Source organism: Eleginops maclovinus, chromosome 16, assembly GCF_036324505.1.
Source record: "Eleginops maclovinus isolate JMC-PN-2008 ecotype Puerto Natales chromosome 16, JC_Emac_rtc_rv5, whole genome shotgun sequence".
Classification (NCBI taxonomy): Eukaryota; Metazoa; Chordata; class Actinopteri; order Perciformes; family Eleginopidae; genus Eleginops; species Eleginops maclovinus.
Genome location: NC_086364.1, coordinates 12,586,691 through 12,612,777, shown reverse-complemented (window position 1 = coordinate 12,612,777; position 26,087 = coordinate 12,586,691). Strand labels below are relative to the sequence as shown.

At 41.6% G+C, this 26,087-nt stretch overlaps 1 protein-coding gene across 2 annotated transcripts; it reads left to right on the top strand.

The window, feature by feature from the left end:
- Window positions 1–1,127: 1,127 nt before the first annotated feature.
- pbx4 (pre-B-cell leukemia transcription factor 4) lies at window positions 1,128–26,038 on the top strand. 2 transcript variants are annotated; one of them, XM_063903101.1, is made up of 9 exons: window positions 1,128–1,935; window positions 4,204–4,317; window positions 5,859–5,932; window positions 18,022–18,266; window positions 19,051–19,241; window positions 19,353–19,488; window positions 19,989–20,145; window positions 21,881–21,967; window positions 22,495–26,038. In XM_063903101.1, the coding sequence occupies exons 1-8, from the start codon at window positions 1,751–1,753 to the stop codon at window positions 21,922–21,924; spliced, it is 1,146 nt and encodes a 381-aa protein (XP_063759171.1). In that variant the 5' UTR covers window positions 1,128–1,750; the 3' UTR covers window positions 21,925–21,967; window positions 22,495–26,038. The 2 variants fall into 2 exon arrangements, with proteins under 2 accessions (XP_063759171.1, XP_063759172.1); XM_063903102.1 differs by lacking the exon at window positions 4,204–4,317 and having other exon boundaries at window positions 1,132–1,935.
- The last annotated feature ends 49 nt before the right edge of the window (window positions 26,039–26,087 follow it).

The following is a 26,087-nucleotide window of genomic DNA, read 5'->3' as shown; positions in this document are numbered from 1 at the left end:
TGCCCGCGTTGTGCCCAGTCTCCCCAGGTTCTTGTTTGTGGACTATTTTTAGAAAGGTTACTTTTTCTTTATCTAGCTAAATGTAAATTGTTTATAAGAATAGAGATGTTCGTGGCCTGGGTAAACAATAAAATACACTGCTTGTAATACCACCAAGAAACCTAAATTGTGACTTGTAGTATATGCACATGCAAAGCACAATTACTGTTTATGCTTGCTATATTCTCTATCCTTGTTGTCTCTAACTTTAGATTGATTAGCTACAGATTGTAGTAGATGGATGTGTGGAGAGTCAGCATAAACCACTGCCAGTTTGGTCCTACTCCCTCATGCACACCCATCATCTCTTCTCAGCACAGCAAGCCAGGCTGCAGCTCTCCTCCACATCCATTCAGCCAGCCATTCGTCTTGGAAAGCTGTCTCTCTGATCTGAGTGATAAACTACAGCAGAATTGCCCAGTTTGCAAAAAACAAGGACACTTGTTTTCAATCTGTGCTGTCAACATTTTCATACTGAAAACTGATGGGAAGTTTCATTCATCGGGGGTTTAGGACAAAATGATATTCTCAGGTTGTACTGTTTTGCTTTGAGATTGAATATTGCTCTTGAAATTGCCACAATTTCCCCATACAAATGAATAGCATTTCATTGACTTTTAGGCACAACTAATGAAATGACATAAACTCTCAGAGACCAAATCTGTCCTTTTATTACACAATGCACATGCTCAAATATTCAAAACGTATGTGCACTGAAAGGGGCTCTAACATCTTTATTAATACACAACGTGTTTGCTGTGTGTAGCTACAGCTTGATTAAATTCAATTAGCACTATCCCAGTTCTAAATGTCCACAAACATGCACTTGAAAGTTGTGTTGAGCAAATAATGCTGTTTGGTAAGGGATTTTAACTTATATTAATGAGGGAAATGGCTTGGACTAATTATAATAGGACAAGCAATGCTGATGACGTAAGAGGCTATCCATTTGTAAAGAGGATCTTGTCACCTGCACGAATAATACAGTTATAGGTTAAGGAGGGCTGTGTCAGAACATTAGTATTTGATGCACTGTATCCAACAGGGCAGCAGCTAATACAGAATATATATCTATATGTGTAGCGTCTCTATAGTAGACTACCTAACCCATCCGCAAGCTCTCGCTCTGTGGTGCTGCGAGTTCAATGGTCAGTGAGACGCACACTGCTCGCACAAACCAGAACGTCCCACATACTCGCGCGACATCAACAACAATGGTTAACCATAGTGTGTTTTGGTAGGAGATTGGAGCTAGACAAGCTTAGTGGCTGTTTTCACGTCTTATTTCCTATTTTGTATTTGCGAGCTTTAGTTCAGACAGCAGTGATCGTCTATTGCCATTTTTTAATTTTTTTTATATTTCGAAAATGTGCGAGGCGCTGTTGGCCAGCTCACACAGTCTGTGCATGTGTGTCCCTGCTGCTTTTCTGCTGGGCTACGGCTACTAACCTAGCTGCTTTTCACTCGGTGGTTAGCTAACGTTAGCCTGGCCGCATTTATTGACTAGTGGGGCAAAACACAAGCGAACGTAAAGCGTGTTTGTGTGATCTGTTTTATGACACCGGCCCTTAACTATTTTCTAGTCGTCGCTATCGGGTACGGTAAGAATTGTTGTATGGTTGGTCGTAGAAAATACTTTGCTGGCTAGCTAACAGGCTAGCTATTTGTGTGTATTCGACTGAAGAAAACGAGTCGAGTTTTCTTTGAAAGTATGGATGACCAGACCAGGATGCTGACGGGTCTCACAGGACTCGCTGGACTTGCACAAGCCGATGTCGGTGATCCAGACTCGGTTAGAAAACAGCAGTCCCTCGGCCAACCTCAACAAGACATAGGGGATATCCTACAGCAAATAATGGCCATCACCGACGAAAGCCTGGACGAAGCACAGGCCAGGTAAGACGGGCGAAGAGCCATTTTCCACACATGATAGCTAAGCTAAAATGCGTCTTATTTTTGCTTTAGGGATCTAGCTTTTATGTGTAACGTTCACGTAAGTTAAGGTAATGCGTAATTGCTACATTAAATCAACTTCACGTTACGTTGCAAACCGTTGCTAAACCAATACGTTTAGATACAGAATAACTTGGAACACCCACAATACCGTGCTGTTGTAGTTTGAAATGAGGTTCTTTGTTACTTCCAATCGTGCTTTATTGTGTTCTATAGTTTGTATACATGTCCACTTGATTGAACAATGGCGATAACGTTAACCTTAATCCACAAAGTGTTGCATTAAAAGTTTGTATCCCCTTTTGAGTCTGTTATAATGGTGGGCGTTTGTAATTCACGTTACCACTTGCTTAACATTAAAGCTTTTTGCATGCATGATTAAAAAAACAAGTAGTTTGTTATGCCACAGCAGCAGTGTTCCTTTTCAAAGTATTTTATATACCACAGAGTTAATAAATAAGATCTTCCAATTTGTATCAGTTTTGGTTGTGTTGTCATTGGTTCATATGATGATATACTGTTAGTGGGAAATGTTTTCTTTACCCAAAACTAAACAGAAGTACGTCAACAACATACAAATGCCTTTTATATAGTGCATGTTTGAAGTTGCAAAAGCTATCTGAGTTAAACAAAGTAAGCTATTTTGGTAATGTTACTAAAGCCTTTACGCATTACTAATCAGACTATAGCAAATTAGATATGCCAGATTATAAAATGTATCTGAAATGCCGCTCTACATCAAACGAGTGTCGATAACACAACTCATTGATATGCAAATGAGCTGATCATTTAACGTAAGGGAAAGGATTACTCAGTTGCCCCACGTATCAGCCCAGTGCTATCTATGATGACAACAGTCATTCGTTTAAATGACTCGTCACTTAATGTTTGTGTTGGGTTTATTTTACGTATAATTATTGTGAGGAATATGCATTAAGTGAGCGGCTGACCCGCACTCATTTGCCATGTGGCTCAAGGAGCATAAGGTCAGTTTCAGATGAAGCGACAGTGTTTCAACAATAGACAACCTTCCACTGCAAGACTGTGGCCACAGTGTGATGTGTCATTAGCTAGTGATTTTCCACCCAACATTTGACCACCTGGTTCTCTTAATTAATTCACTCTTCTTTCACTCCCTCCCTCCCTGGTGTTCATCCTTTTCATTGTGTGCTGGGTGCAATCAATTCTCCTATAATGTGTACGCGAGTGCAGCTGTCCGCAAATCGAGTTTCTATTAATGAGATGGTGGTGAGGGGGAGGGATGATGCTATAGCAGCAGCCTATGAACACTGGGATATTACCTTTTCTTCAGTACTCGTTTGAGGACTTTATCAGCCCTTGTTTCATTGACACATGTATGCACACTATTTTGATTTTGAATATTTAATGCAGTCTATCATATTTTTTACCTCTCACAGTTTTTTCCCTTTTCAAATCTGATTTGTGATTGTTATGTAAAATTCAGTTAATGATTTGAATGGGCCAATTACCTAGTAGGGTATAATTTAGCAGGCCTATTGTTATACCATGTTAACAGGCTATTCTGAAAAAAACTAATTAAAGGTGGGGCTGCTTTGGTATTGCCAGAGGTGTCCTTGCTGTATGCCTGTATTGATCTAAACTCCCACTCAGAGCATGTCCTCCTCATGCCATATGTGCAGGATTTATACTAAAAAGAATGCAGCCCTTTTGGCATTTCAGTGGAAAAGCCATTTCGGCTCTCATGTGCATAACATGTATATTATTATTTAGGCATTTCTGATAATAATATTTTCATCTTCTAAAAAAGTATGTTTTTAGCATTAGCTGATAGATTAGCTTGGACTAAGTGTTGTATTGTACGGCCGTTTTCTAATCTGTTTCTCATGTTTAATTTAAACGAAATAGACAAAATAGAATCAGACTTGAGGACTTCACGCAATCTGTTTCAAATAGTTTTTATAATGTATGATATGACTTAAATTGTACAGGCTTTATCACCATCATACTTGTCTCTGATCAAGTTTGTCACCCACACATCCATCTTTCCCTCCGTCGTGGTCTACAAGTAAATGTGTGGTGGCTCACATGTGAGCATGACACCCTTGTCGTGCAGGGTGGCAGTGTGTTGGGATGGGGAGTGGTCAGGGCAGCGCAAGACCTCGGTTTTGCAGAGTACACTTCCTGCGCACCATCCACCCTCATCCTCTCACCCTGTCGCCATATGTTCAGATGCTGGCCAGAGGAATCGCCGGCGCATTGGGGTGGATCAGACGACCCCACAGAGGGAGGGAGAGCAGGGGGGGGCATGGCAGGGGGTGGCCTGCCACTCAACTTCCAGCACAGGTCAGTACAGGACCGCATGAGCACCTCCTTCTCCCCCTCCTGCTCATACCCTCCATGCTGAAGGCAGCCCTCCCCCAACACAATCCAGCAGTGACTTAATTGGTGAACAAAATGACATACTTAATGCTAGACACATAACTCTTTAGATTATACTGCCACACAGAATATTCTCACAGAAAGGAGTTATTTCGTACATATACAGTAGGCGCACTAGTCCTCATAGTCCCCTCATAAATACTGCAGTGGGCATTCACAACTGGAATTGGTGTTGAGGTCAGGTGTAGCCAAATCATGTTCATCCGTGGTTGTTTTTAATATTCTTAGTAATGTTATTTGGAAAAGCAATTCAGGACTTTGTTGTTCCATGTTTCCCTATTCATGCTCATCATAAACGGAGGCCTCATGCTGGTTTTGGATTTTACATAAACTTTAACTGTATATTGCCCTTGTATGTGTACATATTTGGTTGTTGCCACTGATATCTTCTTTTGCAAGAAATCATCTTCGCGGTCTGTCAAACTTTGTAGAACTCATCAATGTGCTTGCATTTTTACATCTATAGAAATAATGTTTAAAATATAGGGGGTGCACACAATGAAAAACAAATACTGCAAGATAAGGCAGCACTGCAAAGTTACTATAGAGTAAACAACAGCTTTCTGACAATCAGAACAATAATCGAACATTTTGAGCTACATGGGTATAGTGCATGCTTTTGATGCATGCATAGCTACATGTCAGTGCGAGGTGTTTCTTTTAGTCTTTGAATGTACAACAAATGATTTTCAATATGCCCTTCCCCTCTCTGATGTAATTGGTGTACACTATCATTATAGAGTTAACGTTAGAGACTGTACTGTCAAATAATTTAGGGTGTTTTATCAACGTGTCTTTGCTACAGCATTTTAATTTTACACGTTTTAATAAACGAGTAAGCTGTATAGGTGTGTGTGTGTGTGGGGGCATGCATGTGTATTACTAAGAAATGTTGCTGCTAAGGTGTTCTGATTTGATTACGGTGAACTGTAGAAGTTTTGCCCTTCCTCCTTTTTAATTGCTTTTAGCCTGTATGGCAATAAAGGGAATGTTTCTGATTAAATTAAAATTGCAACTTTATCTTAATCCTCTCTATCAACCACCATCTACTTTTATGGAACAAGTCTTTCTGTTGTAGGGTGGAAATTAGATTACTGTGTATTAACTGTGGAATGTGGTGCTCAGTAATGATGACCTTGAGGTTTGGCATCATTACCTGTCCCACAGAGCAAAGCATCCAAATGACAACATTACTCTTGCTAGTTCAGATTGACGCATCAGGGATGTTTCTACACTACAATGGCCTTTGGTTATTGAAAATGCCTTTGCACAACATGGCTCTGTCTTGCTATGTTGCACTACACTCTTGAAATCCTGAATGCATAATACATACAGCTCCTCTACCTGTTTTTATGGGGGAGGACATGGAATGACTTGAGATGGAGGTCTGTTTATCGTAATCCTCCTCGTTCTCTCCCTCTCTTATTCCCTCTTCTCTCTTACAGGAAGCATGCCCTGAACTGTCACAGAATGAAGCCAGCCCTCTTCAGCGTTCTCTGTGAGATCAAAGAGAAGACGGGTAAGTTTGTACTTCACTCGTTCTGTTTGTGTTCCCCGGTTTGCGCAGGTTAGTGTGGAGCTGTACTGTGCCTTTGTTACAGTCTCCCTGGCACCAAGCTACTTTTTCACAACCTTGCACTGAAATCATATTGATTGGATTTTATTTGTTACAGAACTTATTCAGTTACATGCATTGTTCATCTCTTGGTTCAAGATCACTCTAAAAAGCATTACTGTCATTTTTGTGTTGCCCCAGTAAATATAGAAACGTAACCTATTTCTGGCGTCTCTACACGCTGAACCTCTGAAACTCAATTCAGTGGATCGCTGCTTTTGAAACACGAGACACAGACTGAAGAACTTGCTGCTGAAAATCTTTACAAATTAGAGTTCTCTTACATATTATTCAAATAGCAACTTGTCTTCAATATTGACCTGTATTTCCTGAATGCAGAGATATACCCTACTTAGTTTAACATTTATGCTTTCCTGGCAGTTTTTTTTTTTACAATAAGTGCTATATGAATCACTGTTGCAACAAACAGGGTTTCTCATGTAGTTGACTGTCCCCGCAATACTTACTTTATTAAAGCAGGGTCATGATGTATTACTAATACCACTATTGCAAGTTATCATATCCAAATTCTGTGATAAAACATTTAAACCTGAAGTTCATACACCGCGAGTTGACAGCAGGCAGATATGAACAAATCCACAGAGGTTATTGTTTTACATTGAAATGGTTATTCTATCTCAGTACAGAGAGATGTTTATTTTATTTCCCTCTTCTAAAGAAGCTACACCACACAATGTAGGGTAATTGGGTATTGGGAATACATTGATGTGCATATCATTGCAGTACCTTCATCCAAACCCAACATGCAAAGCAAGAAGAAAATATTCTGAAATCATCTGAACAAATTTCAAATGCACATGATCTGATGGAAATGATTGAATATGTACACATCTCAGAATTGCTCTGTTTCATAGAAGTATTCAAAGTGAACACGCTAATTATTCTCGTCTTTCTGCTATTCCAGTGAGCCACCATACAGAGACAGTGTGGTTGTAAGGCGCAGGCCTGCTATAGATGGCAGATTGATGGTTATGGTAGTGTAAAGGGGGTGCGTTTCTGAATTATTTCGCTTTGCCAGTATCATCTCTGCTCTCTTTGTGCTTTCCTCTCTTTCAGTAGCCTGTTGTATCTCCTAACAGCAAACCTCTCTTGTTCAAATACAATTTGAAAATGCTGCACTGCTGTCTGTTGTGGCCCTCTGTCAATAATGTATTATTGCTCTCCAGTTATTGGACAAAAGTAAAGGCTAGGCTTGAGTGAGTGGGGCAGGGTACACTGTTTCCCAGGCAACCAGTGGTCTTATTTACCCTAATGCCATTCACTTTGATTTTCACATTTAGTCTCCCGGCAAACGAGAGCCAGGGTATGTGAGTCCTCTTACAGTAAGCTGAGCAGAGAAACAGGCCAGGCTCAGAGCTGAGATCACAACAGATTCATGCCAACCAAGAGATACAGAGATCTTTGGCTTTGCCTGTGCTCTGCTGGCCATCTGCCACATAGTGCCCTCCTAACTGCACTGTGTACCTGCTTTGGCATTTCTGTGCTACTCCATCAGACCCCCTGCAGGCCCCATTATGTGCCTCTGGAATGTGAATTGACTTCTCTTCAGTGCAGCTTGTGGAAGACCCAATCAGTAGTCCTCTAGTATCTCCACAGATTTTCTGCAGTCTTTTTTCACTAACAAACATGCACTTGAGTCGACACACACACACACACACACACACACACACACACACACACACACACACACAAACTCTGTTTCTCTTGCGCACACACCCAACAGGGATAAAAGCACACTCGGTCTTGGGTCTACTCCTACTGCCTCGGTCTTGTCCTCTCCCCCTCCCTCCCTCTGACTCGCTCCCATTCTTGAAAGAGAAGACTTGCTCTGAACTCAGGGCTTTGATATGGTAATGTAATGGTGGTGGTGGAGGAAGGGAGGTGGGGCGTGGGGGATGGGAGGTGAATTCCTCTGAGTGCTGCAGTTGGTTAGATTGTTTTCATTGTAAAGGAAATGTTCTGCGCAAATGCCAGTGCCCCCCACCCCCCGCTGCCCCCACTCCAAATCACCCCCCATTTTACAACAGTGCCTGTGTTCTCCTGAGCTCTCACATTAAACATGACCACCGTCTGCATGAAATTTGATTCCTGCTAATACTTTATTAAAGATACACCCCAAAACAGAAATTAAAGCACTTGGAGAGAGACGGGAAATGATCAAAGTTGAGAGCCAGTAGCTTTGCTTCAACTCAGTTCTGTTCTAGCTCGCTCTCATGGGTATCTGCTGTAAAAATAGCTCTTGGTGCAATGGGACAGCTTATGCCAAAATCCCTCACAAGCCACTGCAGTTACTCTCAGAAGTTTTTCATTTAGTTTGGATATGTTTGAGGCGTTTCTCCTTAGTTTTATAAATTCCTTGTGCTTTACACATGACAACAGTGAATCTGTCACTCACTCTGTTCTGTCACCCTGCTCAAGTCCCTCTCTTTCAAGCCTGAACATTCCCTGTTGTTTATTTTTGAACATGTTTTAAATGGAAATAAAAATAGTTTTCCCAAGCGGAATTAAGGCTTTACAGGGTTTTTTTTTGTAAGCTTGGAGATGGCAAAGTCTATTGCAAGCTTCTCCCTCTTCCTTGGACAAGTTCACACCCATACACTTGCCAATCATCTTGATAAGCTGTCTGATAAACAGCTATGTGGGATAATGCTGCTTGTTGGCTGTGTTGAAGTGGTGGAGCACTGACTGCAACTTATTCAAGACTGAAATGGTTAGCTTCGTGTCGTCTCTTATTAAAAGTTAATGTGCCAGTCACAGTTCTAAATATATAGAGGTCCTCTGTACATCACCAGACGCATAGGCCATGCATCCTGAGCAACAAATGTGCTGGTTTAACCACAAAGAATTCTCGATGGCCTGTATCCAGTGAGCTGTTAACTCCTCTGTTAGGTGCCCAGTTTTGGCCAGTGTCCTAACAATGTGCTGGGGCTCTAAATGTTAGCTCTCGGCCCCAGGCCCACTCACTTCTGTGTATTTTCTGAAAAGCCTTTCAGTTGGTCTGACAGTATTTTTTACAGCCCAATTATTGCCTGATCTTTCAAATGATATGTTAATTATTTTGGTGACAATTACCATCAGTCCTGTAATGGCTGTTTGATTTGACCGAAAATGTCTGCCTTTTCTGAACACCCACAAACACCAACATCTCACATTCAAGCAGCACTTAGATAGTATGTTGGCAAAGCTGCTAGCTGACAACCCATCATCACATCCTATTAATGTTTTGACAAGATGGATGAATGGTGAGATTTAGCCAACTCCATGAACCCCTCTCTCTGGTTTATGTTTGTCAGTGCTATTTCTGGTTACAGTTAATACAAAAGCATCCCCTGTGTCGTTAGGATATCATGTCAATGAAAACAGATACATTTTGTAACACAATTATAACAAATTAGACTAGTGATGACCAACAAATATTGCTGCAATGTTGACTTTCCAGAGCTGTACAATCACACTTCAAACCATGCAGCTGTTTGGTATTTAAGTCTTCAAAGTTGTTCATATTTCATCTCTCATGTAGCCTGTAGGAACACACCCACACTAGTGGAGCTTGTCTTGTTTAGCAGTGTCTCTGAATGGATCCTTTCAATATTTTGTAAGCATGTCAATCCCTTCAAAGGGTTACCAAATAAATGAACAATGTATTTTTAATCGGATTATTATGGTCTTAATGTTTTTGCAAGCCATGTGCGTTTCTTAATTAAATCATTACCTTACCTTGGTATTCACAGCACTCAACAAAAAGGAACCTATTAGTGCTAATTGAATTACAGCTTGATTGTAGTTGTAAAAACAACAAAACAAAACACTATTTATCGTCACACATAGTTGCCATGTGTTGATTCACAGCTGTAATCTATGTCACACATAGTTGCAATGGGGTAACTCACAGCCAGAATAAACACGTACAGCCTTTACTAATCTTATTTAAATAAGTATCTATTTATATTTGAGGCCTTGAATGAAATTTAACAAAGCATCACACCCCCTTGTTACCCATTTGGTAGCAATACATTTTTTGTTTGAAAACCCCCTTCTGATGTGATTTAGATGTTTGTGTTTCATGGACTTTGACAGACTACAGTACATGAAGTGTAGTGAATCACATGCCTCATTAAAGCAACTTAATTATTATTAGTTTTCAAAGAGCCCAATTTGGAACGAAGCCATAACATTTTACGAGTTGTTAAGAACCTGTGGGAAGTCTTTTTTATATTTTTACGAGGGTAAGCATACATTGCCTTTTAAGCCGAAAGAAGTGAGGAGATAAAAATAGACTGGTAGAAATGCAACCTATGTAAAGCTACCAGACCTTCATTGTTTTACTCTCTCCTGGGTTGAAAGCTAGAATAGGCCCTCCACCTTTTGTACAGCCTCTTCCCACGGTCAAATTCTTAGGTTTCCATCCTTTTTTTTTGAACAGTCAGTTTTATATTTGCAGTGGTGCTGCTGGATTATCTCATTGACATTTCAGGAATCTCTGTTGTTTTGTGGTGTCCTGCCACTCAATTGTTTTTTCTTTCCCCGGCCGCTTTGCAGAAGAGAACGAAAAAAGATAGTGTGTGCGTTGGGTGGTGGTGGGGGGGTGGGCAGGAGTGATACAGGGAGATTGATGAGGCAGTAAGAGCAGGAGTAATTACTCGGTGTCCATTCCCCAAGCCAGATTGGCAGACGGCTAATATCACACAGACCCCTGGCCCTGACAGACACACCACCACCCCCCACCTCACCAACTCAAAGTGGGGAGGCACAGCACCCCAACCTTCAGCCTAGACCTAATGGTGTGTGGGCCAACTGATTTCCCCATGTGGTATTATCCCTGAAGGAACTGGGCCTCAGTGTATTGACATGGGAAGCTGCTGTCTGGAGTGTGTTTTAGAACGGGAAGAACTCCTTGTTCATCTTGGAGATTGCTGCAACTTTTTGTTATAGACCAGTGATTTGGCATTGCTGTCGCTCAATAGTCACGAAGATCAGCTTCGACAACTGGATATAAAACGCTCTAATAGTTGACAAGCGCTGTGTAAATGGATTCCATTGTTTTATTAGTAAAAATGCCTAATATGACAGCAGAATTGTATTTGGAGATTGATAAGTGATACTGATTATGGGAGATCTGAAAACATAAGAGCACATTGAATTGAAATAAAACTGAACATTTAAATTGTATTTATTTCTGCTTTAATTCATTTGGTTGACTTAATGAAATAAAAAAGACTACAAAATAAAACTCGTAAGGGGCGTACACCTACTGGTGACTGGCCAGGGTGACACCATGGGCAAGGTGCCATCTTTTGCACACTTACGGATCCACAAATTACAAAGAATTTATGCCCTACAAGAAAGCAGGAAATATTGAGTGACCCATCAGAAGATGGGGGGTAGACTCCTTAATCTTCATCTCATCTGCCCTCCGTCTGCATGTCTATGACTCTTACAACGCTTTAAGGCTTTGCTCTTAAAAGAAGCCAGCGTCTCTTTAATTAAAGATATGTAAATGTGGTCTCAGCTGGATTGCATTAGTTTGGTGGCGGTGGGGTGGGAGAGTGTCGGAGCCTAGCTTCTAATCCTGACTAATTAAGGATTAATTACAATTGATGGGAGCCTTCCACCCCTCCGCAGCAGAGCACATTGCTGTCCCACACAGTATGTTTGTATATTTCACAACATGTCATAAATGCAGGGGAGAGAAGGAAACATCAGGGCTAGTGAGAGAGAGTGTGGGGGGGTGGGGTCATTCCAAGCTGCATGCATTGGGTTTGAACAGAACCGGAGAAGCCCATGCTGCAGTTAAACTTGATGCACTCTTCAAGGGTAGAGATGGAGGAAATACTATTTGCTCATTAAAAAAGCACATTTTGGAAGGGTGATTAGTTTACGTTTCCATAAGTGTATCATTTGTGTATTCATGTATGCCTGCACAGCCAATTAGGGATACCCTCCTGTAAAACCACACTAAACTAACCAAACAAATAGAACCCATAAATAATAAAGGCACATTGGTTTTATTCCTTACTAAACTGGTACATCGGACCTGACTAACCATGTAGCCTCAGCTCTCTCCGGCACCATCTGACTGTGTCATAATGCTTGTTCACTTGTTATAAATGGGCACTGCTCTTCTGATCTATCGCTTAATTGCCACCTAATTTGCATAACAGTGCAAATTAACGACCTCTCAAATGAGCGTTCATTTTTCACAAAGTCTTTAGGAGCTCCTTAAGAGTCTGTGCTAATGAGCACAGGAGGCAGCTGGCCTGATGAGAGTTGACTGGGGGAAGATCCTAACAGTGCTTTAACAAGCCTCCCGCCTAGGTGCTCTTCCTCATCCTCTTCCTCCTGTGACATTATAAATTCTCACTTCCATGTCTCTTTGTTTTTCTGTGTGCAGAACTGTTGTAGATTGTGGGTATCATGGTGGAGATGTAGTCATGGCTGAGTGCTCAACATAATAATATTACCCATAAGGACCTTCGGTTTTAGCACTAAACGAGGTATTTTCTGCGTGTGCGTTACACATGTTTTATAACTTACACTGTAGCCACAATATTAGCAAATGCCAGTATACGCAATACAATTTGAGTTCTGTTTAATTGTGTCAATGCGATCTGGATGATTAAAGTCCTCCAAGGCCTGCCCACACTTAAGCGTCTGAACCAATGTTGTCTTATTTTTGGTCACACGTTCATCCTTTAATTACATCAATATTTCCTATATATGTTTGATGTGTGTTTTAAGTCATATTTTGTGCTGAATACAATCTCTAGTGCACCAATTAACAGCCGCCTGAGGAGTCTAACAATTTGTATTCTCCACAATTTGCTACTGTAATGCATATATTGATAGACAAAGGCCAAAGAGGTTGTAGGTCCTTTTCTTAATTCTTGTTTTCTAGGCGGATTAAGTGACAACACAAATTGATATATCCCTCATTAGTGTTTGTGTGTTGTTGTGTGTGACAGTGTGTTTATGTACGACTATTCAAGGGGGCTACACATAGTCATCGCTTGAGTGTCCAAGCCTCTCTTTAGTTAATTAAGGGCTGATTAATGATGTGTTGGACTCGAGTGTTGTGTTTGCCCAAGGTGTGAGTTCTCCAATTCACACCTTAATCAGAGGACACAGTTTGCTCTGAATGCTTACCTCGTAGCGTGTTGTGTGTTTGGTTTGTGTGTTTGGTTTGTGTCAGAGTGGGGGGGCTGCGTGCAACAGGACTTGTGTGGACTGCCCAAACAGATGCTGATTAGCGTGAGCTGCTTAAAGTAGAATAGAACATATGGATCAGGCTCATTAAGGTGACTGTGCTCCACACACACTTTTAGAAGAGAGGAGTCGCAAACTTTTTGTGTTTGATATTTAGCTTTCCCTAATATCCATTTGGCAAAAAGCCCATCAGGAAAATAATTCATTTTTAATGCCATATTCTACTACTAGCCCAGGGCAACATTTTATTCACCCAAGCCTTCTTAAGCAACCCATATTCTACAGAAATGGCATGATAAATCAAAGTACTTTATGTACAGAGGAAGTTTTTTGTGTAAGTTGACAATAATAAATTGTTCAAAGATGTTGTAAAGAATCGTGGCTCCTACTAACATTGTTGAAGACTGATAGTTCTGATCTGAGCACATGTGATGACTAAGTAGACATAGAGAACGTGATGATTTTTTTTTATGCCGTGAATTTAAAGGTCACGGAAAAAGTCCCTCTCTTCTCTATGGTTGGTGGCTGTAGTTCAGTCCAAAGGGCTCTGTAAGCCCAGAGACCCGGAACAGAGTGTTGCCTGGGAGATGGTGCGGTTTCAGGTCCCCTTCGTCAAAAAGACAGATAAAAGTACACCAAAGCCTCTCGTTCATCCCAAGTTTGTTTGCATAGTTGATGCAAACTGATCAATATGAGAATTTGGAGGAAAAGAACGTCAGATTTTGGTTTAGTTTGCCGCAATGTTTCATGGAACCTAGAAAAACAAATGAAACCGGGTGCGTTTTATCCTCTGTGCCGTCCGTGCTACAGGAAGAATTTTTACAGCTTTTGTTTTTAGGTGGAAAAAAAACTGCCAGAGAAGTTTAATTATAGGCCCAATGTCCCCAGTTCTTGTTTTCCGCAGCTAAATTTGTGTTTCCCCTGCAAACAGTTTTAATCCTCATACATGGTCTTACCTATCATATCTCTGGCTGCAGTTGAGATTTGTTTTTGTGAGGTAAATTTGCATATTCATGTAGCATATTTTCATTGTGCAAACCATCTTTCTATGGCCCATTCTCTTTATCTGAATCCTCTGTCTGTAATGAAAGGGAAAACTGATGTTTTCACAGTCCTATCTTTCCACTCTTGCTGGCTTGCTTGCTCTCTGGCACGTCTGTACTCTGTATATTCCTGTAGACTCTCTCTCTGTCTCTTCCTCTCTCACACACATCTTCTCCTGTGACTCCCTTTTTTTCAATTCTCCTTGGTTCTCCTTCTCCCCTCTCTCTCTCCTTACCTTTTTTCCCCCCTTTTTTTCCCTTCTCTATCCTTCTCTCTCTCCCGCTCCCTTGCTCTCCCCCAGTGAAAGGCTGAGAATACCCAAGGGAGCTGATGCAATTAAAATGCTAATCCTGTCTGTCTACAGAGAGAGGGAGAAGGGGGGGGCTGACAGCATGAGGGATTGCGGCTCACATGGAGAACTCGACTGAAATGGAGAACAGAGGGAGGGGGGGGGCACTGGGGGAGGTGGATGGGGGTGCGCTGAAAGGGAGAGGGGGGAGGGGATGTGTGTTGGGGGGAGACAGAGTGAAAAAAGGGGATGCTAGCGAGGGAAAAGACAGACAAGGATAAAGCTTGTGTTGTGAGCTGAGCAATGATATACTGACTGCATTTAAGTCTTATCTGTCCCTATGTGTGGAAGGCATTACAGTTAATGTACAGCACTACGCTGTTGGTTAGGTTCCTCAACCTTACCTGCACCACTTCATATGTTGTGTGTTGCATCTGCACAACACACCGTTTTCACATTGGCTGTGCAGAAATGAGAATGATTATGTATGCAGTGAAAGCCCAGCTGGATACTCTGAATATTTCATAGTATGTGTTGCTCGCTACGTCTCTCATTGCCACACAGCCCAGCTAGTGGGGTAGCGTGTGCATAATGGTGTGATGTCTAAGAGCTAGGGATGCAGGCTGTGGGCCTAAGCTGTCTTCCCATTTACAAATAAGTATCATTACAGCACTCTGGAGTTTTAATCTCTCAGTCACAGAACCAGTCCAGCGGCGATGTCAAGAGCCCATTGATCAAAAAGAAAGGCTGCTCGGATCCCTCAGACCTGCAGATTTGTATTTTTTTTCTCATGGTTGGCTCTTGAGTGGCTAATATCCTCTTCCATGTAATACAGTGTTTTTCTGTGCAGTATCTTAACAGCTGCTATAATACCAATAGGCCACTAGACTGTGCATGAGTGCAATTGTGGGTAATCACAGCTTAATTGGAGTAATTAGGGGAATGTAGGGGCATTAGGCTACAGCTGGGGGCCATAATGAGGAGTGGGGGCAAAAGGGAGGGGGAGAGGTGAGAAGCTTCAAGAGCCACAGTTGCCCTCTTCAGTTTGGGTCAGTTGTACTTTTCAGGGATTGCACACTGAGGACCGGTCCAACATACGAGTACACTCAACCGAAACCGCGCGGGGTTTTAACCGCCATCAGAGCGTTTACAACCTACATCATGTAGTTTCCACAGGTACAAAACAAGTGCCTCTGGTGCTCGATCAATATATTAGCTTTAGGTTACCTGGCTAGGGTAGTTCAGAGACCTTTTGTGAACAACTGAAAGAAAAGAAAAGGAGGGAAAGAGATGGGCGAATCAGGGTCATTAGTTCAGGCGGCTGGGTCTGCTGCATTCCTGAGCCCTGAGATGGGGGAGCAGCAGAGCAGGAATGTGCCTTGGAGAGAGAAGAGACCTAAGCAGAAGGAAAGAAAAAGGCAAGAAGGAACAAGAAAAAAAGGGGAGGGAAAGTTGGACGCTTTGCTAAGAAGGGAGGCCTTAATGGTGGAAAAGGCTCATTTATCAAATGAAGTTTAAAAAAAGCTACTACTCATCTGCTCCAAAGCACTTGGAAACTTTAAGCAAAACAGTTTTTGTCCTCATTTCTTTCACATCTGCTAGTGCTACAGTACAGCTCTACTCATTTGTTAGCTCTGACTCATGCATGGCTGCAAACTTTTCTTTTTCAGGATAACTCTTTGGGACAATTTTAACAACTTCATTAAGAATCCTAGTTGGGAAAGTTGCGCTAAGAAGAAGCTCTGAAGGACTGAGTACATGAACCTCCTCACCTTTTGATGATGAGCTTTGACTAACCAGCGTAATCCTTAATGAGGACAAACGCCTAACCCAGTTTCCACTCAGATTACTCTTATCATCCATATTATGAGCGTCTGGCCCCTTCAGAATCCTGTCTGGTTTACCACAGTTTAAATAGGCTGTTAACTCCTTCATTCGGATCAATATCAATGTGGACAGTTATTTGTGACTGAACTTTAAGGTTTTTTGCACCAATATCCATATTAGTAAGCATTCCATTGATAACTTAATTAGTTTCTTACATTTTACTAATGTTGCTACTAAAGTGTAACTTGGCAAAACAATTATCCATGTGATCATATTTTGTTTCCATGCAAGTGGACATGTTTTAGGGCTGCAACAAATAATTCATTGGGTTATTAATCAAATGCCAAGTGGTTTTTCTAGAAGAATCAATGGAACTGTTTGCTTTTGTTTACTCGAAAGAGTCTAATTTAAATGAAAAGATCAATTCAAAATCAAGTTGGTTGACTTGTGTGACCTCTAGATGTAAACTCAGATACTCACTTGAGGAAGATATGGAACAGAAAATAAAGGAATCCTCACATTTCAGAAAACAGGTAAAAATTTGGGGAACAATTAATCAGATAACCAAACTGTTGGTGTTAAAGTTTCTGTTGACTGGTTAATTAATGCGTCATTGGAGCGCTATGACATTGTTTTGTTTTTTATATTGACAAGAAAAGCATTAATATTTAGGCAATAAAAGTCATATTTTTGACACTTTATAGTGAATTTTCAACACAATTTGTTTTTATTCCTGTATTGGTACCATTATAACCATGTGTTATATATAATTAAATACTGTATTTATTTCCAAAAGCATAGGACGTTTTTGAAGATGAATGATTGAGAAGCAAAAGGGGCAAGAGCAAATACTGTGAAGTGTTAAAAGCTCAAGGAAAAAGATGGGTATCTGTACTTAACTTTTCTGTGTGTGTGTGTGTGTGTGTGTGTGTGTGTGTGTGTGTGTGTGTGTGTGTGTGTGTGTGTGTGTGTGTGTGTGTGTGTGTGTGTGTGTGTGTGTGTGTGTGTGTGTGTGTGTGTGTGTGTGTGTGTGTGTGTGTGTGTGTGTGTGTGTGTGTGTGTGTGTGTGTGTGTGTGTGTGTGTGTGTGTGAGAAAGAGGGAGAGATGAGAGCGTGGCTGCAGGCTGACAGAGGTCCTGGTATAATGCAGTGGTGGAGAGCAGCAACTGATAACTATACTTATGGCCACTGGGGCTCATAGTGACAGCACATGCACTCCCATTACTGGTCCCATGCCTCATGCTCTTATCTTTGGCAGCCTGCCACAGAGGGACCACACTGCCCTCTGCCGTTGGTTCAGAGGAAGTTCAGGCTCATTGACAATTCAGCCACGCGCTCACAGCAATGACTCAGGGGAGAAACTTGACTGGGTTTGACAGGGCTGCACTTTCTTTGAATTTTGGCAGCGATAAAGCATCTTCCTAGGCACCCCTCACACCCACTGTATTGTTCTTCTCCTTGAAGAGAAATGTGTGTTCTCTCAGTTTTCAGAAACTTTTTCACCAACAGGTTTTCTCCACCCCAGAAAGAGACAGAACACATTTTCTTTCATTAACCGGCTAATGTTGACCTCACCTAACTCCTATACTTTCTCTCTCCTTCTGTCCAGTGCTGAGTATACGAGGCGTGCAGGAGGAGGACCCCCCAGATCCCCAGATCATGCGGTTGGACAACATGCTGCTAGCAGAGGGCGTGTCAGGTCCAGAGAAGGGAGGAGGATCGGCCGCGGCGGCTGCAGCTGCAGCGGCAGCAGGGGGCTCACCCACCGACAGCAGCATCGAACACTCCGACTACAGAGCCAAGCTCGCCCAGATCCGCCAGATCTATCACTCTGAGCTGGAGAAATACGAGCAGGTGTGTACAGAGCAGACTATCATGCTCGCAAATGTACTGTACGCCGAATGCATTAACATGTTTAATGAACTTAGTGAAGTCATTGTTGGGAGTTATTTTAATCCCTATTTTCAGCTGCTGTTGTGGTGTTTGGACTGGAATGTTGTGCAGTGATTGACAACCACAAATAAATAATGGATAAAGATGGTTCCCTCATTATAAAGCATATGAATGTATTTAGACACAAATACATTTAGTTATTGATGATGATAATAATAATAATAATGCATTTTATTTATAAAGTCAATTCTTAAAAACGTTATTAAAACAACACACCTAACATATATAAAACACAACATTAATTACCAATAAAAAGCTGTTCTGAAAAGCTGAGTTTACTTTTTTAGAATATTGATAATTGGAGTGAACACACATTGTGGGGATGTTCTCTCCAAGACAACATGGACTGAAATATTCTCTTATCAGCCTGTATGCTTGGCTTGCTTTATTGAGCGCTTCATGGTTTTGATTCTGTATGGCACTTGATCGCACTATTCATCTGTTTACTGGAATAGGAGTGTCAAACTCTGCTATGGACTGTTTTTAACACCTCCAATGATGCGACTCCCTCACAAAAAATGTATACAGGTTTAACCCTCCTTTTTTCCTTAGAAATAATCAACGGAGGATTCAGTCAGGCAGAGGAGGCATATCATCATCAAAACTATGCCATGGCTCAGGATAGATTCCCTGCTTGTTGAATCTTTTACGGTAGTGTTCAACTTCTGTCTCTCTCTCGCTCCAGGCCTGCAGTGAGTTCACCAACCATGTAATGAACCTGCTGAGGGAGCAGTCTCGCACACGGCCCATCTCTCCCAAGGAGATTGAGCGCATGGTGGCCATCATCCACCGCAAGTTCAGCTCCATCCAGATGCAGCTCAAACAGAGCACCTGCGAGGCCGTCATGATCCTGCGCTCACGCTTCCTTGACGCCAGGTCTGTTTCTGTTTGTGTGTGTTTTGAAAGCGTTCCCTGTAGTGATCGGAGCATGTCGGTGTTGTCAGAGCTGTAAATGTTGGTCATTATCTCTTCTCTCTCGTGTCTCAGACGTAAGCGGCGCAACTTCAACAAGCAAGCCACAGAGGTGCTGAACGAGTATTTCTACTCCCACCTCTCCAACCCTTACCCAAGCGAGGAGGCTAAGGAGGAACTGGCCAAAAAGTGTGGGATCACTGTGTCTCAGGTGAACTGCTATGACCGCTTTTGTCCACATCTCTAAAAGTAAAAAGAAACTGTGGCGGTTTTTGTGAAAGCGGAAGTTGTTCTGTCTGTGTTTGAAGATCAGTTTCACTACATGATTTATAACAGCTTTGTGTTTAAAACTTGTTTATTTAAAAAGCATAGCTAAATGGCAGGGGTGTCACGATGTATTGGGATAACCACCATTCAGAAAAACTAAATGTTTATAGGTTATTAATAACACAGTATGATAGTATTATGTAACATTTATTAACATACCATTAACATAGTTGAAGATACATTTTTACAATTAACGTTATTTCAATATATTTATAAATATAAAAATAATTGCAGTATTTTTAGTTATTTTGGCCATTATTATCGTTATATGAAACTATGCCCTACTATACGATTAAATGATAAGTCGCCTAATAGTTTTTAGCCGAAAAGGAAAAAGAAGTGACCGTAAAGGAAGTGTATATCTGACACTCACCTGTCCCTCAGGTCTCTAATTGGTTTGGCAACAAGAGAATACGCTACAAGAAAAACATCGGTAAGTTCCAGGAGGAAGCAAACCTCTACGCGGTGAAGACGGCGGTGGATGCTGCCAATGTGTCTGCGCAGGCTAGCCAGGCTAACTCTCCAGCAACCCCCAACTCAGGTAACACACGCTCCATCACCGCTAACCCTGCACTTCTCATTAACAGGCTTCAGTTCCTTTACATACACTTCCGTATTACACACAACAGAACCGTTTTAGAACAGGACTGTTTGAAGAAGGACTGGATGTTAATAGCAGATCTTACGCTGTTCACTGCAGGAGTGCTCACTCTGTGTTTTCAGGGGAAATTATTATTATTTTGCAAGAAAACATTCTATACGGTTATCTCACATATATTTAGATACTTTAATTTGAAACATTTTTGATACTTTTTTGTATCAGAGAGACTCACCTGCTAGTGTTTTACCTCCAACCTCATATTTGTTCTACAAATCATCTTCATTCATCAATTATTGAATTGCTTGTGTTGTATTTGTTACCTCAATCTATTTATCTACGTAGTACGTTATCTTATTTGTAAACAATTATTCAACACACAGCTCATAGTCATAATCTGATCATCTCAACTTGCTAAGGAAGCTGAGTGGATCAGGTAGGTGATCGTTCAGACACTGGGATTCATTTAGTCAGTTCCCTTTGATCGCTCATTTGCTCGTAAACAAACAGTGACCATGTTGGACAGCCAGGTCGTTTAAAAACCTTCGAAAATCAGAGCTACTGAGATAAGTCATTTTATATAAAAAAACATATACTGGGTCATCATGGTGCTTTCATTACTGCCCAGCCCTGACCTAAAAGAAACCCAGGATGACGGACCAACACAAAGAGATCTTTTGAACTGAAGTTTCCCTTTAGAGAAAGCCCAATCTTTAATCCCCACCAAAGACCAGCTCAGCCAAAGAACCCAAGTTTACTTCAAACAAACAGCTGTAATGTTTTTAGGAATATTGGAATTACATTTTAGGAACACTCTGAGACCACCTGCCCCCCCGTATGTTGAAGCTGGTTATTAGAATTACTTCCTTCCGGCAATATCCGTGACCAGTGGTGACCTTTTGACCCCATGGCATTGTGGTTGAGCTGATTGGATATTGGCTATATATATATATATTGCCTGCAGGGTCACCGGGGTCATACAGTTTGTCTCACACAGGCGACGCCTATCTCAGCCTGCGTTCGCTCAACGGGGAGGGTCTCAACATCGCCCCCTCTCTACAGCCGCAGGTACGCACTGAGGACAGCTGTAGAGTTCCCCTCAATGCCGTCAACCCAGCTACCCGGAATCCCTGGATACCTTCCCTTAGCCTAGCTCCCCTTCAACCTCTTCTGTGATCCCGTCCTGAATTTACCCCCGACCCCATCAACTCCTCCCCAAACACAAACAAACTGACACTTCTTCGTCCGGAGGATGGCTTCACTTGACGAGAGTACTGTCAGTTTGTCGTTGGATATCTCTCTGTAGTTACATGAACAAATAGTCCCTTAGATCAAGGCCTTCCAACACACTCCTCCATCCCATCTCTCCATTTGTTCAATATCCTTATGTACGTCAATTATATTTCCTCAGTGAACTGTCAGGAGGAGTCCACATATTTCTGCTGTGAAGCTCTTACTAGTGTTGAAATTTAACAATAAACAATAGCTTATTGTATTATTACTTAAGTTGGTGGGTGAGCCACAATAATTAATAAAATGGGTCATAAGCGGCGACCATTCTGATGCGTACAGTAGAGGTTTGTGGACGCTGTAACTCGGTTCAGCCTGTGGTTGTAAATGAGACTGTATAGTTGTTTGAATGTGGGGTTAAAACTTGTGGGTGTGTTTTGTCTGGCAGGTGGATACCCTGCACCGTGCTACACACCTGACGGGCGGCTATGAGGAGCTGTCAGGTAGTGGCCTCTACACCCCTCACCGCCTGGATGTGAGTACCACCTAATGACTGTTTTTAAATGTGACGAATATTCCAACTATGAATCGTTGCTGTTGGACAAGGGTTAAAAAGCATGAATTGTTATTATACATTTTGAGGCAAACTTAGAGCCGTTTTATTCTCATCAAGGACATTTTCAACTTAAATGTGACCTTTAGAGATGCTTCCTGGGATGTGACAATGAGCTAATTGCTTCTCTTTGTGGGGGAATTATTATAGAGCCTTACATTTTAGGAATGTATTGCCTGGGCCAGAAACATCTGTTACATTTGGCAAATTTATGAATTTATGTTGGGAAAAAACAAACAACAACAATTAAGTTAACTAGAAAGCCTGCGCGTGTGTGTGCTACAACGTGCGTACACACAAAGCTGATGGTTCCTACCTTATGTCTGCATACAGTAAGCTGTCTTTGAGGCTGCATCGTTTGGCCTGTAAGCATAAATATAGCTGATTTAGACTTCTAATTATAAAACTCCTTCTTCACGCAGAACACTCTCTTCCCTGATTGTTTGCAGGCTAACAGCTGGCAGGACACCACCAACCCCCCCTCGGTCACCTCTCCTCCCGGTCCTCCTGGCAGCGTCCACTCCGACACCTCCAACTGATTCTGTGGCTCTCCCTGCCATCACTTCATTCCCTCTGCGGCCCGCTCCGACTCCCATCCTCCGTCTTCATTTTTCACCGCTCCCTCGTCCCTCAATTGGACAGCCACACAAGGCTGTGTTTGCATTTCATAAACACACACACTGTGCTGGAACACAGGACAGCCGAACAGTAGTTAGGAGGAGTTCTCCCTCCACCCCACAGCTCCACTTCAATGCTAGAAGCTCCCTAACTCCAGATAAAAGAGGGATGGAGCTCACCGATGCCGAGACAGATAACATCTTTACTATCACAGACTTTTTGAAAACCACTGACCCAGCTGTGTAGAGGATCATGATGTCTGTACATTATGTGTATATGCACGTTAACTTCACACAGTACCCACACAGCTTGTCCATGTGCTGTTGACCTCTGCACTCAACCCTTTGCTTTGGAAAGCTGTGTGTGATGGCTTGTATCTCTTGAAGCCTTGGCGTTTGACAGCCAAACTGTTGATGCAGATCACCAGGGAGCTCGGCTCACCTCGCTCGTACCAAAGTGCTGCCCCAGTAGTTGTCAACACATCTGTTCCTCCGAGATCACCCTCTGCCAACTCAACACAAGACACTGTTCTATCTTCCAGTCCTGACAGCTTGATGCTTCATTCTGTTGGAGATTTAAACAAAGTGAATAATTGAGATATGCACAAGTGTGCATGCCCTTTCCGAAACATTTTCAGTGAGCTGACATAAACGATGTGTCGAGCACAAACGTTGGCCTCTTTGTTATGGGTGTCTCTGCCTGTAGGTGGGGTAGCTAAGGGGTTCGCTGATCTAAAGCCGGCAGTGCAGGTGATGATAGGGCTGGTGAGAACAGGAGGAATGGGCAGAGGAGAATACCTTTGGTTGAGTGGATGTAACTAATAGCCCTTTTTGTTGCTAACCAATAGAGGGTGTTGGTAGATGGCTTGTAGACTTTACTTCTTGCTTTCTGTCCACTAGTTTATTTGATTGTAGGCTATTTTCTAATGCTGTTTCACCAAGAATGCACCAGCCGCCACCAAAAATGAGCTCAATAAAGCATCTAAGTGACGTGAGGAGAAGGGTGGAAACGATTGTGGGGCATTGATGTGTTATTGGGACAAACGTGACATGACTTTAGAAACGTGACTGTCTTCCATGCATGTAGGACTCCTAGGCGTGTTATTATTGTTTTCATTTAACCTTCCAAGTTTATAGCTTCGTTTTTATTAACAAAAAAATAATAAAGGGTATAATTATTACAGTCAGACCAAAAAGGAAAAAGTGCATCATATATTGCTATGATGTGTGTGTCTCTGTGTGGGCGTGTGTACAGTGTTCTTGGGATGTCTTAGTCACACTGGCTGGTGCCCTCTGACCTTTGTAAGCATTGTAGAGACTGGGTGCTTCCACCAGCCAATGACACTCCAGGTGGGGGTCGACTGAGATCTCCTCCCCATCTGAAACATTTAAGCTTGTTAGCCCGAGGCAACACACTACAACCTTCTGTTGTATCAAAACCAAAAATACCACGTTCAGCAATGTAATAATGCTACTCTGTGTCTCTAAAGTTGGTGCACAGCCACCTTTTCAGTTCGAGGAGAGGAGGGAATTATATTTGTATCTGTGTCTCTGTGTGGTGTTGTCATGCCTCAAGTTGGTTTAATTTTTGGGGGTTTTGTTGTGGGGCATCAAGGGAGGGAGGGTGGGTGGAGTGAGGACTGTCCTATCACAGCTATATTTTGATTGTGAGCATATCAGTTATGCCCTTTAACCCTTCCCTTTACACCTGAAAACCACAATGTGTTTATAGTTATACGGCCGATTGGGCAAGGGCTTCTCTCTCTCCTCTTTTACCAAAAAAAGAGGCAGCACTGGGGGTAGTAAAACTCGTGTTTAAGACAAACCTGCAATGTTTTTGGGGATTTTCATTCTTTGGAACTATTTTATACATTAACTTTTATGTGATTAACAAAGCATTTTGAAAGTAAGGTAAAGCCTTATGCAGATTTCAGTGTCAGTCAAGACTTTGTTGAATTATGTTACAGAACAAAAACTTGAGCTTGGTCGCGTGTTAAATCCCCCATCTGATTATTCTTTTGTTACTCATCGCGGTTCATACGACTGTATCTTATGAATAACGGTATCGCCACACCAAATTATCATGCCCCCCCTTTTTCTACCTGTTGTAATGGATGTCACTGTACAGTTTGTGTAATGTTTCAGTATTTTTTTCTTTCTTTTATAAACTTTGATGTTCGGTTGAGATGCCAGTTTTATTTGGCCTTTGTGTCACAGGATTCACGATAACTATCAATTTTGAATATTATTTAGGTCTTTTGTTACATAGCCGGGTGGCAATGTAGGGTTTACAGGTGCAACATTTGGTGCTGTGGAAAGCCGATTACATCGATGAAGGTTCTCCAATGGACAATGTTAGGTGTTCTCTGCCGTAAAGCCTCATGGGTAACCTTTCAGTTTCAAACTTCTCCACAATTCTCTGAATATTGACCCATCCGTTTGTCATTTCATTCTAAATCTATTTAGTTTTAACAAAAAAGGTATCAAATAGTTTTATCAAAGTTTGGGTTTACGGAGTTACAAAAGCTTTAATAGTTACATGGAGGGTCATTCATTTGTGCTCCAGAGGCTTTGAACTTATCCCACATCACATCTTAATGTCAATGTGCAGATGTGGCCTGTTTTGTGGACATCTTTTCCCAGAAACAAATTTATAATGCTTATATATTGTAAGAATATGCAAGCATTATATTTGCTTACAACTGAGAGTAAAGTAATACTGACTGAGGGATTCGGCTAACGTCGACATCATTTCAAATTGTTAAAAGTTTTTGTGTCACCGTGAATCCAGAGGCAGACCGTCACTGTAAAGCAGAGGGTTTACAATTTGCCCTTTTCATGTCAACTCACCTCAAACATGAGAACAGCAAATACATTTATGAGTCAGACTTCACGGTAAACATCATGTGGTCTCCTGAATCTGCAAATCTACAACAGTTAAATTTTTACGGTCAATCATGTTTAAATCTCCTTTAGATTCTGAAAATGTCTAAATGAATTCCACAGTGCCAAATGGCCTCGTAAACCTTTTTGTTTCTTTGTTTTTATTAGTATATTTGTATCTCCCCTCTTTCCCTTGTATTTACCCCTCTCTCTACCTCTGTCTTTCCATTTCTCTTGTATATAACCCCCACTGTTTTCAGACTTGTGAGTCTGTATGAACTCCTTTTATACCTCAACTTTAGAATTGTTCTAGAAAGAGTAAAACAAAAAGGAAGAATATGACAAATTGTAGTGTTCTTATTAGAAAATTAATAAAATGATTTAGTGTGATTTTTCAGTATTTCATTTCAGATTTTAGGAGTGTTTCATTTTATAATTTGTCACAAATGCTCTTGTGATAGTCAAATGTAATAAAAGGAGAGATTGCACCATTCGATGATTAACATGTGGATCTGTCAGCCTCATCGGACTGAGGAAACGCT

Bases quoted from the DNA above. Each gene is read 5' to 3' on its own strand.
- pbx4 (XM_063903101.1), top strand. From the start codon at position 1,751: ATGGATGACCAGACCAGGATGCTGACGGGTCTCACAGGACTCGCTGGA. The intron at 1,936-4,203 runs GTAAGACGGGCG...CCATATGTTCAG, and splicing joins CTGGACGAAGCACAGGCCAG to ATGCTGGCCAGAGGAATCGC. The intron at 19,242-19,352 runs GTCTGTTTCTGT...CTCGTGTCTCAG, and splicing joins TCACGCTTCCTTGACGCCAG to ACGTAAGCGGCGCAACTTCA.